General features: G+C 52.3%; 1 protein-coding gene across 6 annotated transcripts in view; it reads right to left on the bottom strand.

Moving 5' to 3' along the window:
* The window catches only part of PPP1R13B (protein phosphatase 1 regulatory subunit 13B), a 509,136-nt gene that overhangs the window by 44,871 nt on the left and 446,583 nt on the right, over positions 1–17,682 (bottom strand). For all 6 annotated transcript variants that reach the window (XM_085626276.1, XM_085626274.1, XM_085626275.1 and 3 more), the window contains one exon: positions 16,962–17,161. In XM_085626276.1, the coding sequence (XP_085482402.1) occupies positions 16,962–17,161 (200 nt within the window). The remainder of the gene's footprint in view (positions 1–16,961; positions 17,162–17,682) is intronic.

Here is a 17,682-nt window from a genome sequence, read left to right as displayed (position 1 = left end):
CAAAACAAATAACAAAATGTCAGATAACTTTGTCTGGAGGGGGACTTTCTGCTGCGTGTCGCACCAAGTTTGTCCCAAAAACAAGCATATGCAGTTTTGGTCAAGGAATGCTGGCTCCTAAGATGAGCCACCTCCGGAGGAAGCTCAAATGTGGTCAGCTGTCGCTGCTCAACCTCTAAGCAAGAAGCTGGAGATTGTGAATGCCTGGGTGCAGAACCCTGCTCTGCTGCTACGATATTTGTTCTTTCTGGGGGGGCAGCTTGATCGAAGGACAGTTGCTCAAGCCCAGTTCTGAATACCATTCATTCTGTGCCCGATCCAGAACCACTAGGAGGACTTGGGCCTGGTCGGTCCTGCTCTTCTTAAGGAACTTGAGGCAGAAGCGATATCAGCAGAAAACCATGCAGGAGTCCAGAGTTCCACTTGAGGTGAAACACGTCCCTGAACAGGAAATGCTGTGGAAACTCCATCACACAGTGCTGACATTGTGTGTTCTTGGCGGTGGCGAAAATTCCTTGGTGGTCCAGCCATTTCCATAAGCGCAGGGCCTACTGATACAGGGTTTAGTTATAGCTTTGTGCGTTATTCATGCCACCTTCAATTGGATCCTAGCTTCAACTGGAAGCCAGTTGAGGGCTCTGAGTAAAGGAGGAATGTGATCATAACAGCGTGTGCCAGTTAAGAGCCTTACTGTAGTATTTCTTGTCGCTTTCATGGGGCCTTGGCTGGTTTTAGGTAGGCCTGTAAGTGTGGCATTTCCCTCGACCAGTCGGGAGAGCACTATGAAACCAGACCGAATCCAGAATGGCTCCAATGAAGGTGAGCGTCTGAGGAGTCAAGCGTGACTTCAGCATGTTGATAGTGAACCCCAAAGATGAAAGGTTTGCTGTAGTCTGGGGGTGGTTGACGACAGCCTGGGTGAGCTCACCTTCAACAGCGAGTTGTCGAGTTAGGGGAAGCTGGCACCCCTAATCTCCGAAGGTGTGTAGCTACCATCACTTTTGTGAACACCCGAGGGGTGCTGGTGAAACCAAAGGGGAGCACAGCAATTTGAAAATGCTTCTGTCCCACTACGAACCGCAGGTAGCATTGATGGGACTGCAGGACGGGTATATTGAAATGGGTGTCCTACAGGTCCAACGCCAGCATCTAGTCTACAGGATCGATGGAAGACAAGACATGGGCCAGGGTGAGCATTTTGAATTTCTCCTTACAGAGGAAGACATTAGGAGGGTGCAGGGCTAAAATAGGACAAAGGACGCCGTCCTTCTTGGGCACCAGAAAGTAGCGGAAATCGCAACCATGTTGTACTTCTGCCGCTAGCACGCTCTCGATAGCCACTCTGGACAAAAAGGATTGCACTTCCTGCCGCAAGACGGAGAGATGATCCTCCTTCAATTGTTGGAGGGGATGGTGGAAGGGGAGGCTGTGATAGAATGAAACTTGGGGTATATTCTTGCCAAACAATCTGCAGCACCCATACATCTGATGTGGTAGCCTGGTAACCTGGAACGAATCGTCAGATCCTGCCTCCCACGGGTGGCAGTGTTTCACTAAGGGCACGCTAAAGCGATTTGGCCGGTGGGGCTGCAGCAGGAGGAGTAGTGGACTCAACAGTCCGGTGACCTTGCCCCCTGGGGCGGTGAGCATCATGGCCTCGCCCGCCAAACTGCTGGATGCTTTGTGGAGGTTGAATTGGCTTGCAGTATGGGTACCTCTGCCAAAACCTCTACCAAAGCCGAGAAAAGGTATGGGAGGGCTGATGTGGCTGGCTAGGTGGGGGAGAGAAGCCCAGGGAGCGTGCTTTGGCTCCACTCTCCTTGAGCAGTTTAAAAACAAAGTCTGCCATGTCCCCAAACAGGTGAGTCCCAACAAACAGCATGCCTGTGAGGGATGACTGGACATCACCTATAAAACGATGGACCACAACCAGGCGTGGCAGCAAATGGCGACACTGATGCCAGTGACACACCTGATGTAACTGGTGGTGTCCAAGCCACAACAAATTATGAACTTGGCTGCGTCAAAACCTTCCTGTATGGCCTGGGAGGAAACTTGCCAGAGATAGTCTGGAACACATAAGAGGACATGAGCTACGGAGTCCTAAAGGGCATGAGAATAGTGCCACGGCAGGCAGTTGGAATTCACTGACCTGGGCACCAAGCTGGTGGATGAGAAAGGAATATGCTACTTACCAGTATGCATCTGTTCTTGGCATGTAGAGCTGCAGATCTACACACTTTTGCATAGATCGCCATCTGGTGTTGGGCCCGGATGTTTGCAGTTTGTTTTTCCTCTTGGAAAGTCTTTGGAAGTCACAAGGTCGGTGACTCCTCCCTTGGATCGTATTGCGCATGGGCTTCGGCTCCATCCTCAGATTGTTTTTCGCCAGCAGGGAAAGATGGAGCGTAGTAATAACAGTGAAGAAACCCATGTGTGTTGTATCTAAATAAGATAGTCTGGAATAGATACAGGTAGCCGGGGAGGCGGGTGGGCGTGTTTAGATCTGCAGCTCTACATGCCAAGAACAGATGCATACTGGTAAGTAGCATATTCCGTTCGAGACATATGAGCTGCAGATTACACACTTTTGCATAGACTATATAGCAGTTCCCAACCTTAGCGGCGACCACCGGTATCTGTTGCAGTGGTTTGAAATAGTGTTTTTAGTACAGCCTGGCCCACACTAGCTTGTTGCTTGGTTTGCACATCTACACAGTAATGTTTAGTGAAAGTGTGCGGTGTTGACCATGTAGCTGCCTTGCAGATATCATCTAATGGGATGTTCCCTAGAAAAGCCATAGAAGCCCCTATCTTTCTTGTAGAGTGGGCTTTAGGGGGAACAGATAGCGTGCGTTTTGCTTTGTGGTAGCAAATCTGTATGCATTTTACAATCCACCTAGCTATCCCTGATTTAGAGATGGGGTTGCCTTTATGAGGTGGGGAGAAAGAGCTAAACAGTTGCTTTGTCTTTCTGAAAGGTTGTGTTCTCTGGATATAGTAAATAAGGCCCTTTTAACATCCAGTGTGTGTAGAGCCCTTTCTGCAACAGTTTGAGGTTGCGAGAAGAAAACCGGTAATTCTACCGACTGGTTTAGATGAAAGGGTGAGATGACTTTGGGTTGGAATTTTGGGTTGGTACGGAGGACAACCTTGTTCGGGTGCATTTGGAGAAAAGGTTCTTGTATAGTAAGTGCTTGTATCTCACTGACCCTTCTAAGGGAGGTGATGGCTACAAGGAAAGCTGTTTTCCATGTGAGGAATTGCAGTTCGCATTTATGCAAAGGTTCGAAAGGCGGTCCCATTAGCCTTGTGAGAACTATATTTAAGTTCCACACAGGTGAGGGTGGCACACTGGGTGGAATTATTCGTTTGAGGCCTTCCATGAAGGCTTTAATGGCAGGCACTCTGAAAAGTGATAGGTGCGGTCTGTTTTGTAGGTAAGCGGCAATTGCTGCGAGGTGTAGCCGAATGGATATATATGCTAGGTTACATCTTTGTAGATGGAGTAAGTAGCATATGATATGCTGTATGGATGCGTCTAGAGGGTTGATTGTGTTGTTATGGCAATAAACCACAAATCTTTTCCACTTGGCAGCGTAGCAGGCTCTAGTGGTAGGGCGTCTAGCTTCTCTGATAACGTTCATACAGTCGGGGGGAAGGTTAAGGTATCCGCATTCTAGGATCTCAGAAGCCAGATCGCAAGGTTGAGCTGAGCTGGGCCCGGGTGTTTGATCTCTCCATGGTTCTGGGTTAGGAGGCATGGTGAGAGGTGCAACTTTTGGTGTGGCACTACTGAGAGCTCCAGCAGCGTGGTGTACCACGGTTGTCTGGCCCATGTTGGAGCTACTAGAATCAGTGTGAGGGAGTGCTGTTGTAGCTTTCGCACCACCAATGGAATTAGTGGGAGAGGTGGAAAGGCGTACGCAAATTTGCCTGACCAGTTCATCCATATCGCATTGCCTTTGGACAATGGGTGTGGGTATCTGGTGGCGAAGCTTGGGCATTTTTTGTTTTCGTGGGTGGCGAATAGGTCTATCTGTGGATGCCCCCACATCTGAAAGAACGGGTGAAGAACCTGCGGGTGAAGTTCCCACTCGTGGATCTGCTGCGTCTGTCTGCTGAGCAGATCTGCCATGGTGTTTTGGACTCCTGGGACATGCTGGGCTAGGAGAAAGATTTTGTTTGGAATTGCCCATCTCCATTTGCTCTGTGCTAGTTGAGAGAGCTGTGGAGAGTGTGTGCCGCCTTGTTTTTGAATGTAGTACATGGCCGTCATGTCTGTGCGAATAAGGACTGCCTTGCCTAAAATATGTGTGTGAAAGGATTTTAGGGCTAGAAAGATTGCCAGTAACTCCAGATGGTTGATGTGGAGTAACTTTTGCTGCGGTGTCCATGTGCCCTGCACTGTGAAGTGTAGTAGGTGAGCTCCCCAGCCGGAGAGCGATGCGTCTGTTGTCAGGATTATTTGTGGAATCGGGTCCAGGAACGGTCGACCTCTGGAAAGATTTGTGGTGTTCCACCACTGCAGAGAGCGATGGGTGCGACCGTCTACCAACACCAGATCTGTCAGTTGCCCCTGGGGCTGGTTCCATTGGCGCGCTAAGCACTCTTGGAGTGGACGCATCTGGAGTCTTGCATGCAGTACTATGAAAATGCAAGAGGCCATCATCCCTATCAGTTGCATAAACACTCTTGCTGGGAGAGAGTGTTGAGGTATGAATCTTTGACGCAAAGCCTGAATGCTTGCAATCCTGGCAGGATTGGGGTAGGCTATGGCTTTTGAGGTGTCTATGGTGGCACCGAGGTATTGCTTTGTGTGGGATGGTATTAGCTGGGACTTTTGGTGGTTCACCGTGAAACCTAGCTGGTGAAGTAATTGGATTGTAGTAGCAGTGTGATGTACACATTAATTGTAGGACGTGGCTTTTATTAGCCAGTCGTCCAAATATGGGAAGACGTGAATGTGCGGTCTTCTTAGGTGTGCCGCCACTACCGCTAGGCACTTGGTGAATACCCTTGGTGCTGTTGTGACCCCGAATAAGAGCACCTTGAACTGGTAGTGTTGCCCGTCCACTACAAATCTGAGGTATTTTCTGTGGGCATGGTGTACCGGAATGTGAAAGTATGCGTCTTTCAAGTCCAGTGTGGTGAGAAAGTCGTTCTGGGAGAGGAGCGGAAGTACTTGCTGAAGTGTTACCATGTGAAAATGGTCCGAATGTATGTAAGCGTTTAGAGGTCGGAGATCCAAGATAGGTCGTAGAGTCTTGTCTCTTTTTAGTATCAGGAAATATAGGGAGTAGACCCCTAAATTTTACTGATTGGCGGGGACTTGTTCTATTGCCTCCTTTTGTAGGAGGGAGATTAACTCTTGTTTTAGTAGAGTGGAATGTTCTTGTGACATTGGGCATTGCCTGGGTGGAATGTTGGGGGGGGGGGGGTAGATGTCAATTCTAGGCAGTACCCTGAACGAATATTTTGGGTCACCCATCTGTCTGATGTGATGGACTCCCAGATATGAAGGAAATTTTGTAGTCTGCCCTCGACCGGAGTGGGATGGTCTGGAGGGAGCAGAGGGAAGTCATTGGGTAGGTGGTGTGGCAGAGCGGGCGGTATTTGTCTTGCCTCTGCCTTTATTGTTATTGCCTCTATAGCCGCCTCTTTGATAACCCCTTGTGAAGGTGCATTGAACAGGGGATTTGTAGGAAGTGGACGCGCTATCTGGAGGAGTAGCCTCTGCCCGTGCCCCGAAAGGAAGAGCGGCGAAAGGAGCGCCTAGGAGGGTGTGACTGTAGGGCTCCCATAGATTTCGCCGTATCTGTGTCTTTCTTCATCTTCTCGAGGGCCTCATCTACTTTTGGACCGAATAAATGGTCTTGATCAAATGGATGATTTAATATGGAGGCTTGTACCTCAGGTTTAAAACCTGAAACTCTGAGCCAAGCATGGCGACGGAGGAGGACGCTAGTGTTGATGGCCCTGGAGGCTGTGTCTGCTGCGTCTAAGGCACAGCGTATAGAGGTGTTAGTTATGGTTTTACCCTCTTGAATGAATTCATTGGCCCTATTTCTGTATTTTTCTGGGAGATGGTGCATGATGGTTTCTAACGCATCATAATGCGCTCTGTCGTATCTGGCCAATAGCGCTTGAGTGTTGGCGATACGCCATATATTGGGTGCCTGTGACGCAGTGCGCTTTCCTGACGCGTCCAGTAGCTTTGACTCTCTGTCAGGTGGTGGTGCTTCGCCTGACGCCTGGGAATTTGACCTCTTCCGTGCAGTGGATACCACTAGGGAATCCAGTGGCGCTGGCCCTTTGATGTAGGCAGGATCTGTGGGGGCAGCTTTATATTTTTTCTCTATGCGTGGGTTTAGGACCCTACCCCTGACTGGGTCTTTAAAAACCTCTGGCGCATGTTTTATTACCCCATTGAGCATAGGTAGTATAGAAGTAGACCTATGTGCGGTATCAAAGGTGTCAAGGAGGAAATCTTCCTCTATCGGGTCAGCGTGTAGCTCTACCCCGTGATAATGTGCCGCCCTCTGAAGTAGGTGGTGAAAACCTAATGAGTCTTCTGGTGGAGATGGCCTGGATGGATAAAGGTCATCTTGTGGGACATCTGGAATGTCGATTATTATAATCGTCCCATGGGTCTGGGGATCCTGTAGGGGTGGGGTCTTGTAGCACATCTGCTGGGTCGTAGTATGGGTCCCCCTGATCATCATGGTCTGGAGACAGGGTCGGAGAGCGATGAGGCAGGGGTGGAGAAGGCGGAGGGGGCAGAGGTGGAGAGGGTGGAGGAGGTGGGGAAGGCACTCTGAAAGGGGAGGTAGCACAGTCTTTCCTCTTTGGAGGTGGAGGTGGAGCTGGTTTGTCCAAATGTCTCTTTTTAGAAGACAGTGCCAAATGTCCAGTTTTTGGATCCTTGGTAAGTGTCTTTTGCAAAGGATCCGGTGTAAATAGTTCTTGCGACACTGGCTGTTCGATCGGCGCCAAAGTTTTCGGGGCCGATGGCTTTTTAGGCTTGTCTGTGAAGTGCTTTTTTGGAACCTCCGATTTTTTGGTCGGTGCCGAGACAGGATTTGGTGCGGGAGTGTCGGTGCAGAGGGCCTTATGATGTTTGGTCGGCACCGAGAGGCTGGGTTTCGACAACGAGGGCTTTGGTGCGGAGCTTGGTGTCGAGGTAGAGGCCGATCTCTTCTTCTGTGCCGAAGTGTGTTTATCGGCACCGCTGGCCGGCTGGCTCAATCCCGAGCCGCCGGAAGGCTTATTAGGCTTCTTCACCGGGCCCGAAGGTGGGGTGTTCGAAGCAGTGTCTTTGGTCTTGCCTAGGCCCGGAGGCAAAGGCGTGACCGAAGCCTTTTTGGGTGTCCGCGGGGATGTGGGAGGGGGTATTTTTCTCACGACCCTCTGCACCGGGTTGATGTCCTCCACATCCAAGTCGTCGGCTTCGGAAGCACTGACTAGGTCCTCTTCGGTGTGCTGCTGTCCCGGAGCTTCGACGTCGTCCCCGAAGATGTTGACTGGAAAGGAAGTCGAGGAGTGCGCCATTTTTCGTCTGGCCCTTCGATCTCGAATAGTCTTTTTGGATCTGAAAGACTTGCAGGCGGGACAGTCTCGAGCCTCGTGTTCAGGGGAGAGGCAGAGGTTGCACACCTCATGAAGATCGGTGTGGGGGAATTTGGACCCACATCGAGGGCACTTCTTGAATGGAGTTCTTTCCATCAGCCGGGACCGGAGCCTGGATAGGTCCGAAGGCCGCCGTCGATGACTGGAATCGAAGGTGTGTCGAAGAAGAAGGTGATTGAGATCAGGATCTGAACAATACCGCGAAGAGCGAGGATTCCGCTTCGATCGTCGAATTGGAATGTTCGGAACCGGAGCGCGAAGTATTACATCCGAGCCCGATGGCGGAAAAAAACAATCTGAGGATGGAGCCGAAGCCCATGCGCAATACGATCCAAGGGAGGAGTCACCGACCTCGTGACTTCCAAAGACTTTCCAAGAGGAAAAACAAACTGCAAACATCCGGGCCCAACACCAGATGGCGATCTATGCAAAAGTGTGTAATCTGCAGCTCATATGCCTCGAACACCATCTTCCCGAGTGTTTGCGTCTGTTTCGACTCCCTATCGGGGAGAGCCTCCAGGAATGTGTGGGATTAATTGTACTGCAGATGAATGCACCACCAAGCTTTCAGATGAGGGGTGCTAAAATAAGAATGCAGGGTCACCTCTCGCACGGCAGTGGTGTTGTGCAATCTGGCAGCTGACCGAAGGATGTGAGCAAGGTTTGGGCCATGCACCCAACAAAAGATCCGTAAGGGCCTCATTAAATGGTAAGAGGGGCTCAGTTAAATGTCTGCACTAGCTGAACAACCTCTGTAAATAAATTTGTCTTCACCTCCATGGTGGGAAGTTGGAGGTCAAGGACTCTGGCCGCCCTATGCTCAACCATGGCATAGAAAGCACTCTGCTCACTGGCAGGGCCAGGGGTTGAGAGGGGACCGGCTCCAGAGGAGGTATTAAAGCCACTAGTCTCCTGCAGGTCATCCTACCAATTCTCCGCCTGATAAGGATGGCTAAACTCATCACTTGCATCGTTTTCCGAATCTGGGCCGAACAGGGAATGAAGGGTGTGTTGCTGCTGTGGAGGAACAGGAGCCTCAGTAGTATCTGGGGTGATTTTAATCTAGGTTGAACTGACACAGACTTGAAGCCCAAGGTGGCAATTGGGGCCTGGTCCTACGGCATCAACAGACGTGAAACTGGTGCAGACTGTGGCACAAGGTGGAGTCCAGAATGGAGCCAGAGATTGCCCTGTTATGGGTTCAGACGGTCCAGCTGACGTGGATGGTGAACCAGTCCGTGGGAACCCAGCTAGAGACCCTCTTGGCTCCTCTGAGCCCACAGGCGCAGTAGAGGGAGTCAATAAGGATTCGAAAAGTCAGCATCACCTAATGGAGCACTTTGATTTGCTCAGGAGTGGCAGAAGGCCCCAAGAAACTCTGGTTGAGCTCAAACACGTTGCCAAATCGGATCCGAAGTCTAACAGCATCGAGAGCGAGATGTACGGTGTCGCCCCCGCTGCTTCTCAGGGGAGTGTGATTAGTGGGAAAGGGGCAGAGTCCCACTTCGATTTCTTGTATTTTTTCTTTCACTTACCCAAAGATTTGGATTGAGAGGAAGACCAACCCCTGGAACGACTCTGGTGACTTCCGGAGCTCAGATGGGACTCGGACTGAACTTTCGACTTAGACTGGTCTCATCCCGGGGACTTCCGGTGCTTGGCCGTGTAGTTTCGCTTTGCATCTCGTATGGCCTTATGGTTTATCAAAGCACAGTCCCTGCAGGCATTAGAGTCGAGGCCTAAACCCAGGCACCATAGCAAGTTTTGTGAGAATCTGCCACAGAAATGTGTTTGCAACAGTGCTGATAGGGGTTAAATCCAGTCGTATGGAGGTGACATGTCCCTTGCACACTATAAAACAATTTTTTGAGCCAGGTAAGGGTCTCAAAGAGACAAGAGGTAGCTCTATATCTGCGTTTTCGGTGGCGCCGAAGAAAGGAACTGATGATAGCACGCAAGAGTGGCACACGCCATTTTCAGAGTGGAACAGCATCAGTGCAGCGCTGCACAGCACCACCTGCCAGAGTGCAAAGGTACTGCTGAAAGGTTTGCAGATCCAGTCTGACACCTGGGGAATATTCAAAAGGTGAGGAGCTGCAGCTAAAAGTCTCTATCAGTAAAACTACTACAACAGTTGCAAATATTTTTATTAGGATATGATCACCGAATAGGAGCTTAACTCAAGATCCTACATATACCAAATAATAGAAACTATTGTGTCCCAATTCTATAAACTTGTTTTTTATTGCCATTTTTACATTAGACACATTGTACAACGTATAGATCATTCAAATAGTTATGACAGATTGTACATTCCATAGTGGTACACATCATCTGCATATATCCGTGATACGTCATCGGAGAGCATGACCCACGTGCAAACTTGATATGAGGTGTATACCCCGGTGTCTCAGGCTCCAGATATGGCACAGAAACTAGGGTAAAACGAAGGCCGAAACTATGGGGGGGGGGAGGCATGAACAGGCACAACCAATGACATCAGCGAGGGTATGTAGCGTCGTAGGGGTAAGGCACCACTGTGTCCCATGAGTGTCTATCCTATTGGGGGTCGACCTAGAATTACGTTAGCATAATCGATCTTGGAGTATGTAAGAATATCATATGGGTGGAGTGTCGAGAGATTGGTTGGGCGGGGTCTGTGACTGCGCGTGCAGGGCCGACGGTGTGAGTGGGTTGTCTATTGGATCTGCACCCGGGGATAGCTGCTTGAACTGGTACAATAGCATGGCCCATTCCATTGATATGTGGTGTTTGCGGACCCCTCTCACCTCCTCCTCCCGCAACGTCTCCTCCTCTGCCGCCGCCCACTTGTGTGTAGCTCCCACCCAAGCCGCCAGCGGTGGACCTGTGGGGGAGCGCCAGTGCATAGCGATGCTGCGTTTGGCCAAAAGCACCGCCAGGGAGAGGAAGCGAGTCCGCACCTTGTGTTGCTTACCCGCGCGGAAGATGCCTATGGCGGTGGCCTCCCATGTGGTCATGCAGGTTAGCCCCGTGAGGGTACCTAGTGCGGTGTGAATGTGGTGCCAGTAGGTTTTGATGATGGGGCAATTCCAGAACATATGTTGGAAATCTGCGTTCTGCTCTTGGCATCTGGGACAGAGGAACTGAGTGTCAGGGTAGAACCGTTGGAGGCGTGCGGGTGTTAAATAGGCCCTATGCAGGATGTAATATTGAATGTTCTTGAAGCGTGCGTTCCTAGAGACCTTCTTAGGGTACTCCAAGGCTCTCCCCCACTCCCCCTCGTGAAACGCACGCCCAATTTCGGCCTCCCAAGTGGCTCTCAGCGTCTCCAGTGGTTGGTAAGACAGTTCCCGGATGGCTTTATAGATCCAAGTAGTGAGATGGCGCCCCGCGCCCATGCGTAAGATCGCGTGGAGGACCGGATGTGAGTGTGGCTCCCCTTTGATTAGGTCCTGATGCGGTCGGTAGCTCGCTAAGAGTTGGCGATGTAGCAAGAATTGTCCCGGGGGAAGATCAAACTCTTCTACTAGGCTACGGAATGGTCTTAGTTGCCCCTCCTCAAATAAGGACTCCACCTCAGTTAAGCCACACGAAGTCCACGTGCGGAGCTCGCTATTGGTGTAGTAGTGTTCCTGTTTGGGCCACCCCACCAGGGTGAGTAGAGGGGAGTACAGGGGAACCCCCGGGGACATGCGGTGTATCCTCATCATGCACTTACGCGCCACCGACACTTGTAAAGGGTATGTGCGCTTTGGTTTAGTGCCAGGGAGGAGTAGACGACGGATCTCCGGAGCCGATATCCGTCCTGCGACAGTGTGAGTTTCCACAGTGTATCTGTCTGCCGTCCAGTGAGACGGCCATTGCAGTTGTGCTGCCAAGAAGTAGGCCTCAAATGAGGGGGCTCCCAAGCCGCCCTGTGTGGTGGGTAGCTGTAGTTTTTTCAGGGCTATCCTGTGCCTAGTGGATCCCCAAACGAGTGCGCTAAGGAGGGAGTCTAGGTCCCGGAAAAAGGCCCTAGGCGGGATCACTGGCAAATTGGTAAAAAAATACAACAATCTTGGGACTATGATCATCTTGGCTAACGCCACTCTCCCAATTGGAGCCAGTGGAAGACTCTTCCAAAATCCGATCGCAGCCCTAATACTAGCCAGAGCCCTGTTATGGTTACCCTCAAACATATCTATGGAGGAGTGGTAGAGACGGACCCCAAGGTATCGAGGGGCCTCCGCACTCCAGGGCACCCCCTGAGCACCCAGCCGAATCTCCCGTGGGGGTAGGTCCGGGTGCAGCGGATATATCGTGGACTTATCCCAATTCACCCGCAATCCCGAGACCGTCGCAAACTCCGTTAAGGTTTCCCAGAGGGGGGTCAGGTCATCGGTGATGTCCCGCACATATATCAGCAAGTCATCGGCGTATAAGGAAACACTATGCACCGTGCCCGCCACCGGGATGCCCCAACTCTCCCCTTCCTGTCGAAGGCGTATGGCGAGCGGCTCCACCGCCAGAGCAAAAAGTAGAGGGGACAGTGGACAGCCCTGTCGCGTGCCCCTCCGAACGGCGAACTCCGTCGATATGTATCGACCTAGGCGCATCCGCGAGGTAAGCCCAGTATACAGTAGGCGCGTGTAGGCAAGGAGGGTGGGTCCAATGCCCGCTCGCTGCAGTACCGAGAACAGATAGTGCCATGTGAGGGAATCAAAGGCCTTCTCAAGATCCAGGATGAGACAGGCTGCTCGGGGGTATATTCCCCTTACCTGATCCTGAATGTGGAACACCCGACGTATATTCTGGGACGTGCGTCTGCCGGGAATAAATCCGCACTGATCCGGGTGGACCAGGGTGTGTATGATTTGTACGTATCTGTCCGCGAGTGCTTTCCCGAGGAGTTTGCAATCGGCGGACAACAGCGATATCGGGCGATAGGAGGCCATGTGTTGCGGGTCCCTATGGGGTTTTAAGAACGTCACAATGACGGATTCTCGCATGGATTTCGGTAGCTCCCCTTTCTTCAGTGCCGCCGCAAACATTTCCACCAATCGAGGGACTAGGTGCACCGCGAATGTCGTGTAGTATTCTAAGGGGAACCCATCTAGCCCCGGAGCCTTATTGCGGGCCAGGGCCTGCAGGGCCCGCTTCACCTCTGCCGCGGTTATTACGGCGTCTAGGGTCTCCCTCTCTGTCCTCATAATGGTTGGGATAGGGAGAGGATCGAGGAATCGATCCACCACAATTTGCGGGGTGGGGACAGGGTCGCTATATATCTCAGCATAGTAGTCCCGGAAAGCCCCTAAAATCTCCGCCTGGGAGCGCACCAGCCCCCCCCCACGGTCTAGTACCTCGGTGATGGGCTTGATGTCCGTGTCCTGCCTGGCCAACCACGCCAAGAGAGTGCCCGTTTTGTCCCTCTCTTTATGCATCCGTGTAGCATACGACCGGAAGTTGTACCTTCGTAGATCCGCGGAGGCAGCCTGATAGGTCGTTTTTGCCTCGGCTACACGTCGCGCCTCCTCCTCGGATGTGACCTCCCGTTTGGTGAGAGCAGCTAAGCGTTGCTCCGTCGTTGCGAGAGCCTGTTCTAGCACGCGTTTAGCCCCCGTTATTTGCTTCAAGCACTCTCCCCGGGCTACCACCTTGAATGCATCCCATTCCACTAATCTAGATGATGCCGTGCCTGCGTTGCTCGGGAAATAGTCTTGGATGCTACTCTCATGATCGTGCCGGAAGACCTGGTCCGCCAGGCAGTCCCGCGGTAAGCGCCAGGTGGGGACCGGTGGGCATGGGGGCCGCCAGTGTAACTGGAGGATGTGAGCATCGTGATCGGATATGATCCTACCCAGGTAGTCCGAATTGACCACCTTAGGTAATATAGCCGCCGAGCATAAAAAGCGGTCAAGACGAACGCGCAGATTGTGGGGGATAGAGTGGAAGGAATATACTCTGATCAAGGGGTGGCGCATTCGCCAAACATCGGCGAGCGACCAGTGATTAATCCAAGCCCGAAATCTATCAGTTTGCTTATGTGCCGGGGAGTGCGGTGGAGGGGGGTGCGAGCGGTCAAGGTGCAGGTCGATCGTGCAATTATAGTCTCCTCCCAGGACCCAAGGTATGGATGCAAACGGGGCAAGAATCCCTGTGAGATGGTCCCAAAACTTGTCTTGATCCACATTAGGAGCGTAAATGCTACCAAGAAGTACCGCCTGCCCATCCAATAAACCCTCCAGCAGTGTATATCTACCTTCTTTGTCAACCACCCTCCGGAGCTCCTGAAAGGGGGTTCCCGGCCGTACCCAGATCAACGCCCCGCGTGCATACGCGGAATAGGTCGTGGCGCATATGAGACCCCTCCATTTTGACGGTAGTTTCCCGACTTCTTTTGCGACGAGATGCGTCTCCTGTAAAAACACTATCGGGGCATTGTGACGCTTGGCGTAAGAGTACGCCGCGTATCGTTTGCGCGGAGTGTGTAGCCCCCGGACATTGAGGGTGAGGATAGTAACGTCGTTACGTGGCGCGTGAGGTGTCATGTCCGTGTGCCTACTCGCCATGCGTAAGGACTGCACCTACCGAGGAGGGTAAAACTCCGTTGCGCGAGCTGGCTAAGGGTGCCGGTGTCCCCCGACGCTGCGCGGTCATAGGTAGTGGATGTGTGGATCTGTGTCATGCCATGCGGGAGGTGAGGGAAATACTGAACTGGGATAAGCAACAGAACCATCGGGGTCGGGGAACATTCCCAATGCGTGGGGCCCATCGTCGGCAACGATGCGCCCAAACCTGTTTACCCAAAAAAAGGGGGTACAACAATATAAGAAGGGGGCGGCGGTGCATGCGTACTGGGCCAGAGACTAATCGGGCCATTAGTAGGGAAAATGAGCGTTGCTCCTGCTGTAGCAAATAGTATGTCTGATGTCTAAATACAACGGGTGGGAGGAGAGTATACTTAGCTCCATGTCAGTTTCTAAAGTCCCATCTCATTTCGTTCAAGAGCTAGATTGTTCGTCCAGAATGTGGTCCGCCGTCTGTGGAGTGACCCTGGGGGGCGTCACAGAGTCCTCCCCCGACAGTGTTCCGTCACTTTCATTTTCCCCTTCCGAAGTGAAGATATGCGGCGGTCTATCTATGTCGTCCGGCAGGGGGGATGCTTGCAGATCGATTACAGCTTGCAGGGCCTCCCTCCTTTCTTTCACAATCTGCTCTAAATCCGGAGAGTCCTGGGTGCGTGCCCGATCTCTGCCACCCACTCCGCCTCGTGGGCGCCGCTGTGAACGCCTTCCAGATCGTGAAGGCTTGGGGTGGGGGTCTCTTGTGCTCTCTGCTCTAGACTGCCGCGTGCAATGTAAGTCTGCCCAATCCTGAGCCTCTGTGGCATTAGTAAAGAATACCGTGGATTCGGCGTGAACCACTCTGAGGCGAGCCGGGAATAGGAGGGAGTATTGGATGTTGTTCTCTCGCAGCCGGCGTTTGACATGCAGAAAGGAGGCCCGTTGTTGTTGAACCGCTCTGGCATAGTCCGGGAACACCATAACCCGTGCCGCGCGTAATACTGCATCCCTGTCCCGGAACTTCGCTATCATCGGTCTTGGGGGTGTACCCGGCGGCGGTCTGCGAGCCGGGACCCTGTGGGCTCTTTCCAGGGAGAAGAATGCCGAGCGCTCCTTTTCCGGAGTGAAGGATTTCACCCATGTCTCCAAGAAGTGCAAGGGGTTTGCGCCTTCAATTCCCTCGGGTAACCCCAGGACGCGGATGTTGCAGCGTCGTGAGCGTCCTTCCAAATCGTCCGCACGTTCTTCCATAATCGTCAGGCGATGAAGCACCTCCTGAAAAGTCTGCTGGTGCTTATCGATCGTCGGCTGCATATCCGCCATCTTCTGCTCCCCGTCTTTCACTCTATCCGCCAGTTTCCGATGGTCGTCGCGGATAAGGTTGATGTCTGTCGCTAGTGTCCCGAGCCTCTCCTCCATCGAGACTCTGGAATGTTCAATGGCGGCTAGAACTTGGTCCAACTTGACGGAGACCGATGCGTCGGGTTGCGTCTCCACCGCGCCCACCCATGTCCGGGATCTGGGCATCTTCTCCGGGGCCGTCTCCGGAACCGCCGTCTGTTGGGTCCCCCGGGGCTTCCCCATCGCTGCGACCAGGGCACCTCCGCGCTTCGTGTGCGTCTGGCGCAGGATCCCTCGTCCTCCAGGGAGGTAAAGGCGTCGCCTCGTCGTCGGACCCGCGCTCACTAATGGATTGCGCCCTCCCCGAGCGCTGCCGCCCTCTGCTGCAGGCCACCACGGGTCCAGAAGGCACCCCGTTGCTAGTCCTCTGTCCGCGCACCACAAGGGGGGTATCACGCGGCGGCACCAGGAGTCAGCGGCCAGAGCGGGAGATGTGTACTGTCCAGCCTCGTGACCCCCCACCAGGTGAGGCCCCAGGTCCAGAGGACGTCCCACAGCGGATCTCCAATGGGGCTGCCCTCCGCAGACTTGCAGGAAACTTTGTAGGGGGGTGATGTCAGGTGTCCTCCAGTCTCGCCGACCCCCGCAGAGCAGGGCGCCTCAGGCCCGATATGAGAAGAGTGCAGGACGCTCACTGTTGCTGCCGGCAGTCTCAGTCCTCCGGGTCACACTCCAGGCACTACCGAGGCAATGTCCCGATTGGGCGCCATCTTGGAATCAGGCGTCTCGATGTTGCGCCGGGACACACCGGGGCTCCCCTCCCGCGCCGCTCTCACCGCTAACGCTGCCTCCGGTAAGCTCACTGCAGGGGATGAGTCGTCTCTTCCCAACACCGGTCTGCCACTTCACATACTGCGCTGGTCACTGTGTCGGGTGCGCGCCGCAGGCAACATGGCGTCCTGTCTTCTGTGAGCCGATTCCGGCGCGATGTCCCTCGGTCGCCCAGGAAGCCTCCGGGGCTCCACCAGCGCTACTCGGCCGTTGTTGCCGCTTCACACGGGTGCTGCAAGGGTGGTCCGTCGGTCTCTCGTGTGCCCCACAGCCGTCCTCCGGGAGCGCTATTTCTGTCTTTTTTGGGCGCTCGCCGCCATCTTGGGTCACCGGGACTCAGCCTGACCCTGCTGTTCGCCACCGTGATGGTTCTCTTCCTCTGTGCGCCGAGTCAGCGCATCCACAGACTCCGGGAGCGGTCCGGCGCCCAGGGTTGCATTTGTCGGCTGGAGAAACGCCTGGAAACGTTCGTTCTGCTGGCCCGGTCTCGGAGCCCTAGCAAGCTGCAGCCGCCATGGTAGCCTGCTTGGCCACCGTTTGTGTCCCAATTCTATTGTCAGTTCTCTAAGAAGTAGTGCATACTAACCATATTCATAATCTAAATTCAGTTCCTAATAAAATGTAAAAGAAACTTACCCCCAAGAGATTTTTGGGTACATAGCCTTCTTTTTCATTGAGACAAGCCCACCACCATTCAGTCTCATTGTCATCTTTGCGCCTTAAAATGGTTATGGCATCACCTTCATGACAGGAAAGCTCATCACTGTTCTGGGCTTCATAATCCCAAAGACAATAAACAACTCCTTTGTTCATTACGCCCAACTTTTCTTGAACACCTGTTCAAAATATAGAAATTAATTATTTATAAGGAAAACACTGGGAAAACTGATTATTTTTCAATACTCAACCAAAATTCATTCATGACTTAAAAGAGGAAATCTTCCCTCCAACATCTAGAACAAATTTGCATGAGTAGGGCTCAGATACACAAAAGATGGCTAAAACATCATATTAGTGTGTCTTCACATAAATGTAAACAGACTGGACTGTCTCCCTAAAGCCACATTGCTTACTTATCCATTTTGCTATAATTAATATTTCAATATTACAGTCAGACAAGTCTAATTTAAGAGTGGTGGGAGAAGTGGATCAAGAAAAAGCCAATTTAAATTTAGAGCTCAAGGAAGGGAAGCTGAAGGAAATATTAATTTTTTCATCACATACACTGATATAGTAAATTTTTCATCAGACTTCAAATATCAATGAATAAAACTGGAAAAAAAAACTTCATAAAAATTCCACATTATTAGTTCTTACTCTCCGCTGCTTTTACATCTGGTTGGAAATGGCTGCAAAG

Source organism: Triturus cristatus, chromosome 9 (assembly GCF_964204655.1).
Source record: "Triturus cristatus chromosome 9, aTriCri1.1, whole genome shotgun sequence".
In the NCBI taxonomy this organism is placed as follows: Eukaryota; Metazoa; Chordata; class Amphibia; order Caudata; family Salamandridae; genus Triturus; species Triturus cristatus.
The sequence above is the reverse complement of the archived record's forward strand: the minus strand, read 5'-3'. Positions and strand labels throughout refer to the sequence as shown.